Source organism: Dipodomys merriami, unplaced genomic scaffold (assembly GCF_024711535.1).
Source record: "Dipodomys merriami isolate MVZ:Mamm:240054 unplaced genomic scaffold, mDipMer1.0.p SCAF_2, whole genome shotgun sequence".
NCBI classification, from domain to species: domain Eukaryota; kingdom Metazoa; phylum Chordata; class Mammalia; order Rodentia; family Heteromyidae; genus Dipodomys; species Dipodomys merriami.
The window spans coordinates 119,836,430-119,849,228 of NW_027203381.1; the positions used below are offsets into that span (position 1 = coordinate 119,836,430).

Genomic DNA, 12,799 nt, shown 5'->3' on the forward strand with positions numbered 1-12,799 from the left:
AACAGACTTAGTCTTTTAATCTTTGTCCCCACAGTGTTTTAAGGCTGCCTTCAAGTAGTATGGGTCACTAGAGACTTTACATTATATTCCTATGGGAACACACATGGACACTCACTGGACCTGTGGGGTGAGTCAGGGCCGCGGCTTCGGTGGGAACATAAATGTTGGGGAGGAGGGGGCTGCTCAGAGGCCAGTCACGCTGCTCTTGACCTGGGTAACAGCTGGACACCTGACTTTACTTGATGAGATGGAAACCTGTGCTTTTCTGACAACAGTGCATCTTGTACCACTAGTGCTGGCCAAATGCAGATGGGGATGCTTTGAGCACCAATGAAAAACATCTCTTGGTGGACTTGTTTTGCTTATTTAGCCAGGGCTGGGAACCACAGCAAGCCAGATCAGGGCTGTGGCCCCAGAGACCACCTGGCTGTTGCAGGCTCCAAAAAGAGACTCCACCCACCCTGCTGATGTTAAAGGCTATCCAAGAAGAGACTCCGCCCACCCCGCTGATGTTCAAGGCTATCCAAGAAGAGACTCCGCCCACCCTGCTGATGTTCAAGGCTATCCTTTGAGCTTGGTGCCCAGGGTGCAATGGAGACTCAGGCATTCTGTTTTGGTATCAGTATCGCTCCTGTCCACCCTTTCAGTGACCAGTCCATGTGCTAAATTTCTTCCTCTCTGTCTCACTGTAAACAAAACCTCTCAACCACCCCTCCACATGTACATCTGCAAGGATCAAGAAAGAGCCTGAGGGGAAGCTGGGAAGATGGCTCAGTGGTAGAGCACTTGCCTTGCATGTATGAGGCCCTGGGTTCGATTCCTCAGCACCACATAAGCAGAAAAAAAAAGTCAGAAGTGGCGCTGTGACTCAAGTGGTAGAGCGCTAGCCTTGAGCTGAAGGGCTGAGGGACAGCGCCCAGGCCCAGAGTTCAGGCCCCACGATTGGACCAAAAAAAAAAAAAAAAGGAGGAGCCTGAGTCTGTGTGGCCCCTGGTCTCAAGAGCTGGCCTGCCCTGCAGCCTGGTTTCCCTCCTCTGCTGGGGGTGGGGCATGTAGAACCACAGACATCACAAGCGGGAGGAAGGAAGGAGTGGGGATGGAGCATTCTAGACAATAACCTTTCTTTGTCTCTGATATCAAAAGAAATGTACATTCATTGCAAAAATTAGAACGCTTTAGATATGGGTAATGGGCAAAACAGTGGTGGGCAGTTCCCTGAAAGCAGCGCCGCAGCCGAGGGAAGCCTCACACCATACAAACGATCCACCCACCGTCCACACGCAAAGCATCACGGGCCAGGACCTTGCACGTTTCCTTCATAAGCAGGATTACCTGTGCCATCCTAAGACCACCAAGCTGCCTTGTTGGGGGGCGGATACCATTTGACATGAGGGGAAAGGAGGTTTCACGTGTTGGTTGGGTATGTGAATAGACTCCCTCACAGGGGGAGAGGCTGAGCGGCCCAGCCGACTGTACCTTGGAGATCCCTGAAATGATGATAGTACTTTTCTTCCGGGGGGACTTGAGCTTCAGCTTGGATGATTCACTGAGTTGGCGAATGGCAACTTCAGCCACTGGGTCTGAGCCGTTCAACACCAACAGTTCTGCCAGTGAAAGATAGTGCTGAGTTCACTAGCAAACAGGAGAACTTCGGGGCTAATGGACATGGTCTATAAGCGGTGCTTGGCAAACATTTTCTACAAAGGGCCAGAGAGTAAGTAGTTTAGGTTTTGCAGGCTACCAGTCTCTGCAACAACTCACCCATCATGTTTTGAGGAGTGAAAGCAGACAGAGGCCATGTGGAATGAACAGGCATGGCTAGCTTTCAATTAAACTTTATTCATAAAAATGAGTGACAAGTCACATGTGACTTGTGGACCGGTTGGTTAACCAGGCTTGATCTACAACTTGAACCCCTGGGTGGTCCCTCACTGAAGTATCTACTTAAGATTCATGTGTTTTGTTATGGGTTAAGTGGAGGATTGTCATCCATAGGGTTGATGAAAATGACAATAGTAAAGAATGACTAAATCTTCAGAACTTTAGAAGGTTTTGACTTTTTTTTTGTCAGTCATGGCTCTTGAACTCTGGGCCTGGGCACTGTCCTTCCTCTCTTCAGCTCAAGGTGAGCACTCTACCACTTGAGTCACAGCGCCACTTCCAGTTTTCTGGCAGCGTATTAGAGTTAAGAGTCTCATGGACTTTCCTGTCCGGGCTGGCTTTGAACTGTGATCATCAAATCTCAGCCTCCTGAGTAGCTAGGATTACAGGCATGAGCCACGGCGCCTGGCTCAGGCTTTGATTTTTGAAAGGCATATAGCTCTTCCTTCTTCCTAAGAGTGGTGAAACACAGAATGGCAATCAGAGCTGGGAAGGGCCAGCTGACAACGATCACACTTCACCCACACCGGCTGTTGTCTTCTGTAGGTGTTTGTGGACCCATCATAGTGGGTTCATAGTGTTCATCTCTAGGCCCTAAGAGGCAGATTCTCTTACTTAAAATAAAAAATGACTCCTTCATTTAGGCAACCAGGTAGGCAGCAGCACCAGGTGCCACAGCCCATGTTGTAGCTTACAGCATTCTGCTAAGGCACTTAAAGATGGCAGACCAGGCCGGGTGCTGGTGGCTCACACCTGTAATCCTAGTTACCTAGGAGGTTGAGATCTGAGGGTTGTGGTTCGAACCAGCCCAAGCAGGAAAGTCCATGAGACTCTTATCTCAAAATTAACCACCAAAAAAATGGAAGTCATGCTGTGGCTCAAAGCAGTAGAGCAAAAATGTTCAAGGACAGCACCCAGGCCCTGAGTTCAAGCCCAAGGACTGACAAAAAAAAAAAAAAGATGGCAGAGCGGGAGGTGAAAAGGAACCTTTCCCGTCTCAGCGTTGGCCATATTCAGGGAGCACAGGCAGGGAGCACAAGCTGGGCACTGAGAAGCACACAGGTGAAAGGAACATCGGGCCTTTCTTCAAGTCCTGACACGGGCCTTTCTTCAATTTTCCAGGTGGTCTTTTCTTATATATAATAAGCCTCTTACAACCACACCCAGTTTATGCTAATGGAGATGGGGACTGGTAGACAAGGGAACCAACACAGTGATCAGAAATTGTCACATTGTGGAGCAGGGTGAGGAAGAGAAAATGAAGGCTGAGTTCAATCTCTAATGACCAGTGATTGCAGAGATTATGCTCAGGTGATAGAAGGGCCCTAAATCCCTAAATGGTAGACTCAAGAGTCTCTGGGTGGCCACCGTAGCCAGTGCCAAGAGGAAGGCACACCACGCCTTCACAGAAGCACCTGGACGGTTACCCTCCTGGAACTTGCCCTCCATCACCCTTCCTCTGGCTGTCCACGGACAACTTCACACAGATCGATAAACCGAGAAGGACTGCCTTGCATTGAAAGGCCGAGCCTACACCAAGCCCTGGAGACCCAGGAGGAGAATGCCCAGAAAGTCAGACCCAGCACAGGCCACCTGGGGACTGGGTGCTTACACCAGGATGGGCACCATCACAGGTGAACTAAACTGTAGGACTCCCTGTTTGGTCCTCGTAGAGATCTGGGGATCACTCCGCTAGTCCCGGAAATGTTGTGTGTAGAAGCATGATGTTTTGTTTAGCCAGCCCTGCCCCTACTTGAGAGGAAAGAAAGGTCTAGAGGAATGCTCCTGGGGAGGGACATAGGAGTCCCTCCTCCAAGGCTGAGTTTCTGAGCAGTCCTGGGTGGGTGGAGGTCAAGGGGCTTCTCAGGGAAGCCTGGGAAACCTGCTACACAGCAGACCATGACCTGAGTGCTGGCTCCACCATGGAGCACCAGCCAAGAGGCTTAAAAAAAGGGGGGTGGGTGAGAAGTGGGGGAGGGAAGGGAGAAAAACAAAGGAGGGGGTAAAAATATTCAGCAAGAAATGCTACTCATGTAACTGTAATCCCCCCTCTGCACAGCATCTGCCGAGGAGAAGGGCCTGGAGCAGTGAAGAAGGGAGGCGTGGGGAAGGAGGGAGTCACAGCAGAGGAGGGCCCGGCCTACGTCCACAAGGACACAGGAGGCCAGCGGAGCAGGTCCACAGAGGCCATGGAACTCTCTAGGGAAGGGCAGTGCCCTGGAGAAAACAGACCACGCCCAGAGTGGACAGGAACTCCTGGAGAAGGCCTTGCCCATCTCTGACCTGGACAAGATGAGAGAGAACAGGAGGGGGGAGGAGAGAAACTGCCCGCCTGCAGGCTGATGGACCCTCTCGAGGGCCCAGGAGGAGGAGGGAGAAGCTAGTGCTCCACTCAGACCCTGCTGTGAGTTACAACAAGAAGCTCTTTTTAAAGATCTTTACCCCCCAAACGACCCTAAATATGAGAACTGGTACCCAGAGGGCTGGCCACTGTTGTTAGGATGCAAAAGCAGAGTGCAGGCTGTGCCTGGGGATGTGTCTCCAGTCCCGCTCACTGATGGCATTAGGGTCACTGATGTGTTAAAGACAAGAATACACAGTGTTCAGGAAGTTAGAGCAAGGAATGCCTCCTTGGGGTTTCTACATCTTGTTAAAGACTTCCCCCAAACTGGCTGGAGCAGTGTCCCTCCAGCTCACGATCTCCTCACTTGCAACTTATCACGAAAAGCTCCCACCTCTTCCCAAACTTGGAAATCAGTGCAAACACGGAGAGAGGAAAGAGCAGGTGCTCTCCCCTACCTGTGTCTGAGGAAGAGAACGTCTTGCTGACGGGTGTGCTGTGGCACGGGACGGCCTGGACCGAGATGTCCTTCTCAATGACCTTCACCTTCACCGGAGTCTTCACAGGGGACTCTGTCAGAGAGACACCCAGCACCAAAGGCACAACAAAGCTGAGTGGAAGGCTGGGGCGGGGTGGGTGTGGGGGACGGCACATTCACTGCACCGCTAGGCCCTGCATTTGGCACCAGTCAGAGCCAAACCTCAGATCTATAGTTGCCATCATTCTTTACGTGGTGGGATCAAAGGGAGGCTGGAAGCCCAGGTTTCAGAGCTATTTTAATGAAGCCAGAAGTGCATTCCTGACCTGTGTGTGCCCAGCATCTAGTCTGGGAAGGTAGTGCTTTTGCAAGCAGAGACACTGTATGAATCAAATAATAATACATCACACACCACAAGGTTTCTCCAAGGTTGAGATGTGAAAGCATGTCAGACTTCGTGTGTGTGTGTGTGTGTGTGCGCGCGCATGTGCGCACGCACGCTCCATCTCTGGCTTTTTATGGTAAATTGGAGATAAGAGTCTCATGGCCCAACATTTGTTTTGTTTTTGGAGGCAAGGCTTCAGTACGTGTCGCAGGCTAGCTTCAGCCTGAGTGCTGGGATTACAGACATCTGCCATCATGCCTGGCTTATGAATGACTTTTAACCTATATTCAACCATCGATGCTGAATTTCCATGATAGTGCTTTGTCCCTCCATGAACCTCGGGGAGTACTGGATTTAACCCATTCTATCAGAATCTAACAACTTGGAATTCCTACACTTGTGCTTCAGAATATACAACCACTGACTGAACCTTGCTTTAGCCTGTCAGCATTTATTTCTTTGAAAGAATTACTGTCCAACGCCAAAGCCAGCCTGAATGAGTCTTGTGAATTCTCCTTGGGATTTTATAACACAAGGCACCCTGAAATTTCAGGGCAGCCCTTTGAAGGCCAGGGAGCATGTGCAGACTTCCTACAGGCAAAGTATACCCTCAGGGCATCGCAGAGTTCTGAAGGCCAGGTGCTCTTTAGGAGCATGCACGGCCTTCCTGCAGGAAGGTGCCTTCTAAGGCCACGCGGACTTCCCACAGGGCAGGGGCCCTCTAGGGGCAATGTAGACTTCCTGCAGGACAAGTGCACTCTAGGAGCATGCGCTGACGTCCCGCAGGGCAGGTGCAGCCTATGAGCATGCGCAGACTTCCCGCAGGGCAGTGCCCTGTGTCTCACCTGAGCTCAGCGGGGATGCCCTCCCTATGTCAAAGCGAGGCTTGGTCTTCACCGCGGTGACAGTGGTGACCACAGTGCCACACGGCATCACCGTGCGGTCCTTCTCTATCTTCGCAGCAGGCACAGGGGGAGGCGCCAGGCAGGACTTCCCCTCACCAGGTTCTATGTAGGAAAACTGCAGAGAAGTTGGTTATTGGACTGTCCCGCTGTCCCATCCCCTGGTTGGTTCCGAACCCCAGGATGCTCAGGTCCCTTGGTTAAAATGGTGCCATCTATGCATCCACATACTCTAATTTATGCTGGTCTTGGGGCTTGAACTCAGGACCTGGGCACTGTCGCTGAGCTTTTTTGCTCAAGACTGGTGCTCCATCATTTGAACCACATCCTCATTTCCAGCTTTTTGCTGGCTCACTGGAGATAAGAGTCTCACAGACTTTTTAGCTCAGGCTGGCTTCCAACCATGTTTCAGCTTCTTGAGTAGCTAGAATTACAGGTGTGAACTACCAGCACCTGGCCTTACACTTAAGGCTTTGTGTGTCAGTAGTCAAATCTCAACCCTTAAATGGCCTCTAGATGACTTCTAACACATAATATAATGTACACACTATGGAAAGAGTTGTTTATTCTGTTCTGCCAAAGGGCCAGTGGCTGGAAATAAAAGGTCCACATGTGTTTATAAAGTGAATTTGCTTCAGTGAGTTTCAATCCACAGGTGATCCCACGTGGATGTGCTAGGTTAAGGGAGAATGCTGAGTAGCAATGGAACATGGGCGACAGTCAGCATTGTCTATTAACTTGGGTTTCCCCAGAAACGGCATAGAACCACGAGAGCAGAAACCAGCACGTGAAGATACAAATGAAAGAGAAATTTAAGAAGATGGGCTTCTAGACATGGGCACGAGAAGTCACCCTGTACAACAGAGACTCGACCCCATCACAGGCAGGACTGTCCCGACCCGTGTAGAAGCCGCCGTGCTCCTCCGGGCTCTCCTAGATGAGCCTCAAACATTACATCACACAGAGGCAACAGCAAGCTCTGGCAGACTCAAGTGAACGCTCCTGAAAGGAGGCTCAGGCTGGGAGCGGCCACGGGAAGCACACACCATACCTCTGCAGTGACTGAACCCAGTACTGAGCTGCCGGGGGCGGGCTCGCTGCTCAGCGTGAAGATCTGCAGTCCTGAAGGCTGCTTCCTAAACAAGTCCAGACGAACTGTTGCTGTTGCCAACAGACCTAAGGAACAGAAGACAAGAAAGTTTAGCTGTGCACATTTTTCCCAGTCCCTCAGGGAGGCGCCACCGGCACACACCCCGAGGAGCATCCTGTGAGCGGAGGAATTTCACAAGCTAGTAGTGTCATCAAAGACCGATGGCTACAGAGGTGGCTCAGCCACCACAAGACAGTCACAGGTAACAATGGAGAGGAGGGAAATGCTCAGAGCATCTAAAACCTGGAATGCAAATGGCAGATTCGAAAATTGGATCAATATCTATCAAAAGATGCTAACTGTGCTGTGGGCATGAGAAAGTACGTTTGTTCTTAGGACATACATCTTTAAAAATGTAGGGGCAGAAAAAGCCAAGAGAAACATAATCTATCCTCAAATATGTGCGTATGTGTAAGAAGTGGGGTAGAGTAAAAGGAGAGATGGAGGGTCTGACTACGAGCATGGAGAATACCGGACATTGGGCACATGTTAAAAACGTGATTTTGAATACAGGTCGCATGGGTGATCTTTGCTTGGTTTTGCAAGGCTGGTCTGGCACAGATGGGACCAAGACCAGTGGGAGCTGGGACCCACTGCTGCTCTGCCTTGTGAGTCCCACTCACCATCTCCTGGAGTGTCAGATCTCAGGGCCAGCTGGCACAGCTCATGACTGTAGAATTCAGGAAGACGGGGCTGGGAAGGTGGCTTAATGGTGGAGTGCTTGCCTAGCATGCATGAGGCCCTGGGTTCCATTCCTTAGCATCACATAAACAGAAAACCCTGGAAGTGTGCTGTGTCTCAAGTGGGAGCCTTGAGCAAAAAGAAGCTTAGGGACAGTGCCTAGGCCCTGAGTTCTAGCCCCAGGGCTGGAAAAAAAAAAAGATTCAGGAAGACAGCCTGGGAACATTTGCTGATGACCGGGTCACAGCTAGCTAGTTAGAAACAACTGCCTTGTACCTTGAAGGTAACTAGGTGACTTCACCACACAGCTGGATTAGCTGAACGAGGGTCAGCCATCTTCCCGGCTTTGATCTGCTTATGGAGACCTAAACACAGCCAATATGCTGGGTTACTCAGCAGGAGAGCGTGTCTAGAGAACAGCACCTACCTTCCGAGGCCTGCCCGTCCTCTGTGATCTGCAGGTGTAACTCCCTGGACTTGGCATTCAGCTCACTGTGGAAAGAAAAACACCAGGAATCCATAAAAGTGTAAGTGTGTCATGGTTTCTTCAAGACATTGTACTGGGGGTTTGAACTCAGTACCCTGAGCTTGCTGGGATAGCACTCTACCACTGAGCTACACCCCAGCCTTGTTCCTGCTTGTTATTTTTATGACAGGGTCTCACCTGCTGGCCAGGAGAGCCCCTGAGTCACGGTCTGCCTGCTTTTGGGCCTCCTGCAGTCACTGAGCTCATGGGCACACGGCACCACGGCACCACGGTTTCCTCGTGGGAATGGAGTCTTAGGCTTTGCTGCCCGGGCTGGCCTGGCACACGGCCTCCCCCAGCTCAGCCTCCCCAGTAGCTGCAGATGACAGGAATGCACCATGACATGCAGATTTGGGATTTTAGCTTGGACTGACCTCAAATGGTGCTCCTCCCACTCTCAGCCTAAGTAGCTAGGATTACAGACAAAATGAGTGTGTGTGTGTGTGTGTGTGTGTGTGTGTGTGTGTGTGTGTGTGTGTGTGTGTGTATGTGTGTGTGTGTGTGTGTGTGTGTGTGTAGTTCTCCTTTAATACAAAGGAACTCAAAGTAGGTAATCTGTCTGTAATCTGACCATCCTGAATGAGTCCATGTTAGACTCCTGGGCCCCACCTTCTGGGGGTGAACAATGGGGCTGCTTCTACATGAAGATGGGATGGGACAGACAAATGCTGTCACACACGGCAGCCATAGGACAGGTAGAGCATGTGGGACCCGTGGCAAGCAGGAGCTGTAATACATTCAAGAGCACTTGAGGGTAACGGTTAGATCGACAGCAGGACTGCAGAGTTTACTGAAGACGGCACCAGACACCTAGCTCCCGCCACGTCCCCCCTCCTCAGTGCCCTTCTTTTCAGTTAAGATGTCATTTGTTTTTGTTTTTTTTTGTTTTTATCACAAATCCATGATTATTTCTGATGGTTTTAGTGGATTTCCTTGAGGCATCAAAGCCTCTTTCTGCGGTAATCGCCAACTACAAAGCAACACCCTGTGAACAGCCATTTCGTTCTCTGCTCGTTGGCCTTGTGAAATTCTGATTGGCCAAGTCGCTAATAATCAACTCTTATTGAACTGTTTCTACTCTTTCATACTTACGGAGAAGCTGAGATAAACATCCTACTTGTGTATTTCTGCCATTATGGGATCATCTCAGAAAAACTGAATAGCTAGTCAAAGGGCAAATAAAAAGACTTTATACCTTTAGGAAGTGTCTATTTATTCCAATTTATGCCTCCACTGGACACTGTCTCCTCTTTACCGTCAAGACAGTCGCTCACTATGTAACCAAGGCTGACCTGGAACACACTATGTAGTTGAGATGTTTCTCCTGTATTAGGCTCTTGAGTACTGGGATTACAGGCACACATCACCATGCCCAGCTCTACTCTCTTCTCCAATTCCAGACTGTAAAATGACCAACCTTTCTCCTTTAGAAGTTTCTGGCCATCTAAGGTTCTTGCCTTTGTATTTCCAGTTTGGAAACTTTAATTTTCTAAGGAACTGTTCATGTTTTCATAGCAATTTATAAAATACTTTGTGTGTGAACATCCACATACACAGGACATTTTCTTCTACTTTATAATTGTTTAAACATTAAAAACCGTTATAGCGGGCACATTATGGAATTATTTTTTTTTTGTCAGTCGTGGGGCTTGAACTCTGGGCTTGGGCGCTGTCTGTGCGCTCTTCAGCTCAAGGCGAGAGCTCTACCGCTTGAGCTACAGTGCCACTTCTGGTTTTCTAGTGGTTTATTGGAGATAAGAGTCTCACAGAGTTTCCTGCCTGGGCTGGCTTTGAACCATGATCCTCAGATCTGAGCCTCCTTAGTAGCTAGGATTACAGGCGTGAACCACGGGCGTCTGGCACATTACGGAATTCTTATTCCTTTTTCTTTCCTATTATTTGTCTACACTACATTCATTATTACCTCTAGTAGTTTTGGTTGATGTCTTTGATATTCAGTAACAGCTACTCCAAGAAATCATTTATTTTGTCCCTTCCTTTCTAGTTTTTTCCCCTGTGCCATTATTGGGGCTTGAGCTCTGTCAGGGCTTGGATGCTGTCCCTTAACTTTTTTTTGCTGAAGGATGAGGTGCTGTACCACTTTAGCCAAAGCTCCATTTTTGGTGTTTTTGTGGTTAACTGGAGTTAAGAGTCTCTCAGAATTTCTTGACTTGGTTGACTTTGAACTCCAATCCTCAGATCTTGAGTCTCCTGAGTAGCTAGGATTACAGGTATGAGCCACCAACACTTGGCCTTTCTAGTCTTTCTAGTGTTTCTTCTTTTTCTCTTTCTCTCCACTCTTTTTCTCCTCTACCAGGTATTGAATTTAGGGCCTTGTGCCCACCAGTATGTACTCTTTTGTAACTTCTTTTCTGATTGCTCTTTCAGTTCTTAGAGCAACACAAAGAATTTTTTTTTTTTTTGGCTCTAGTTGGTGTTACTGGCATTCACCATTCACAGTAGTTTTAGACAAGCGCATTACCACTTCAGCCACACCCTAGTCCTTCACGATGGTTTAAAAAAATCTTATTAAAGAAGTATCTATAAACTTTTTATTTTTATTTTTTAAACTTTTGTGCCAGTACTGGGGCTTGAACTCAGGATTTGGGTGCTGTCCCTGAGTTTTTCTGCTCGACTGTTACTGTATCACTTGAGTCACAGGAGATAAGAGTCTCAGGGACTTTCCTGCCCAGTCTGGCTTTGAACGATGGTCCTCAGATCTCAGCCTCCTGAGTACCTAAGATTACAGGCATGAGCCAGCTCTAATTAAGTTGTTTTTTTTTAAATATTAGGAATGGGAATTAACTGTCATTGACTGCCTTTTGGGCTTACATAAAGATAATAAACTTATCTTCTTTGATCTATTGATATCATGGGAGTCATTAATAGATTTCCTTACAGTGAACCATCTTTCCATGGGGGAAGGACCTCAGCTGGATTTACTCTTGTGTACTGCTTGATTCTATTTGGTAACATTTTATTTATAATCTTTACCTTGTTCTTCTTTAATGCTCTGCACCCTCCCTTTTCCTGACTGACCAGCTGGATGTTCACTCTGCTCTGCCCTGCATGGCTTTCACGAGCAGTGGGAACCCCTGGCTGGCTTCCATGGGCAGAAGGGACCTTTGGGTGGCTTCCATAGGCACTGGGGGCCCCTGGGTGGTGCTTCTGCAGGCAGAGGGGAACCCCTGGATACTCTTGTCATGAGCAGAGGAAAAAGTGACACCCAGGTTTGACTCAGAGCTACCTTTAACATGCTTCAAAAATTTGCTCTTTTTTTTTTTTTTTTTGGTTGGTCGTGGGGCTTGAACTCTGGGCCTGGGTGCTGTCCCTCAGCTCTTCAACTCAAAGCGAGCGCTCTACCACTTGATCCACAGCATCACTTCTGGTTTTCTGGTGGTTCAGTGGAGATAAAAGTCTCACAGACTTTCCTGCCTGAGATGACTTTGAACTGTGATCCTCAGATCACAGTCTCCTGAGTAGCTAGGATTACAGGCCACCAGCGCCCGGAGTTTGTTCTTTCGTTGCTGTAGAGTGTTTTGGTATAAAAGTGCTACACTGCAGCTCAGGATCTGTCGGCTTTGAGCAGACCTTGCTGTAGCCCCAAGTCTGGGACCATGTGGGTGGTACTCACAAGGTGAATTCTTCCTCGCACATGAGGTCAGTAGTGTTTTTTGCTAGGATGCTGGTGAACCTCTGAGCAGGGTCATTCAGCTGGGCGGTGCACACTAGATTAGAGGAGCTGCCTACAACCAAAGAAAGGAATGTCATACTGGCTTATTCTCCGAGCTGCTTTAACAGTGCCTGTATACATAAGCAAAACTAAACTAAATGCCCTTGACTTACCCACTTCTCAGATTCCATTCTTTCTTTAACTTGCCATTTACAAACCTTCAACCTCAGCATCTGAAGCCAGGTGCTGGTAGTGCTCACACCTGCCATCCTAGCTACTCAGAAACTGAGATTTGAGAATTGTGTTTTGAAGCCAGTCAGGGGAGAAAAGTCCGTGAGACTCTTTAATCTCACAAGTATAAAGCCAGAAGTGGAGGTGTGGCTCAAGTGGTAGAGTGCCAGCCTTGAGCAAAAAAAAAAAAAAAAAAAGAGGTCAAGCAAGACTATTAGATTCTGAGATCAAGCCTAGTACCAGCAGAGACACACAGACACAGACAGACACAGACACAGACACACAGACACAGACAGACACAGACACAGACACACACACACAGACACACACACACCAAAACAAGATCAAAGCCCTTGAACTTGACGGCAGTAGGGCTGGACTGACTCAGGGCCTGACCAGTCCTGTCTGCAAGGTAACTGGCACAAGGGTCACTTCAGACAGTTATGGCTCCTTCGTGCCTGTTGCTTTCAGAATCCTCTCCTAGGTACTCAGAGACACCTGTGTAGTTGTCATCAGCCACAATTACCCTTCTGTGTTACGGAACACTCAGG

At 48.8% G+C, this 12,799-nt stretch overlaps 1 protein-coding gene across 2 annotated transcripts in view; it reads right to left on the bottom strand.

The window, feature by feature from the left end:
• Positions 1–12,799, bottom strand: part of C2cd2 (C2 calcium dependent domain containing 2) — a 52,735-nt gene that overhangs the window by 9,853 nt on the left and 30,083 nt on the right. For both annotated transcript variants that reach the window (XM_070030750.1, XM_070030748.1), the window contains exons 7-12: positions 11,979–12,090; positions 8,246–8,310; positions 7,039–7,163; positions 5,931–6,105; positions 4,681–4,794; positions 1,477–1,604 (exon numbers count right to left, since the gene is read on the bottom strand). In XM_070030750.1, the coding sequence (XP_069886851.1) occupies positions 1,477–1,604; positions 4,681–4,794; positions 5,931–6,105; positions 7,039–7,163; positions 8,246–8,310; positions 11,979–12,090 (719 nt within the window). The remainder of the gene's footprint in view (positions 1–1,476; positions 1,605–4,680; positions 4,795–5,930; positions 6,106–7,038; positions 7,164–8,245; positions 8,311–11,978; positions 12,091–12,799) is intronic.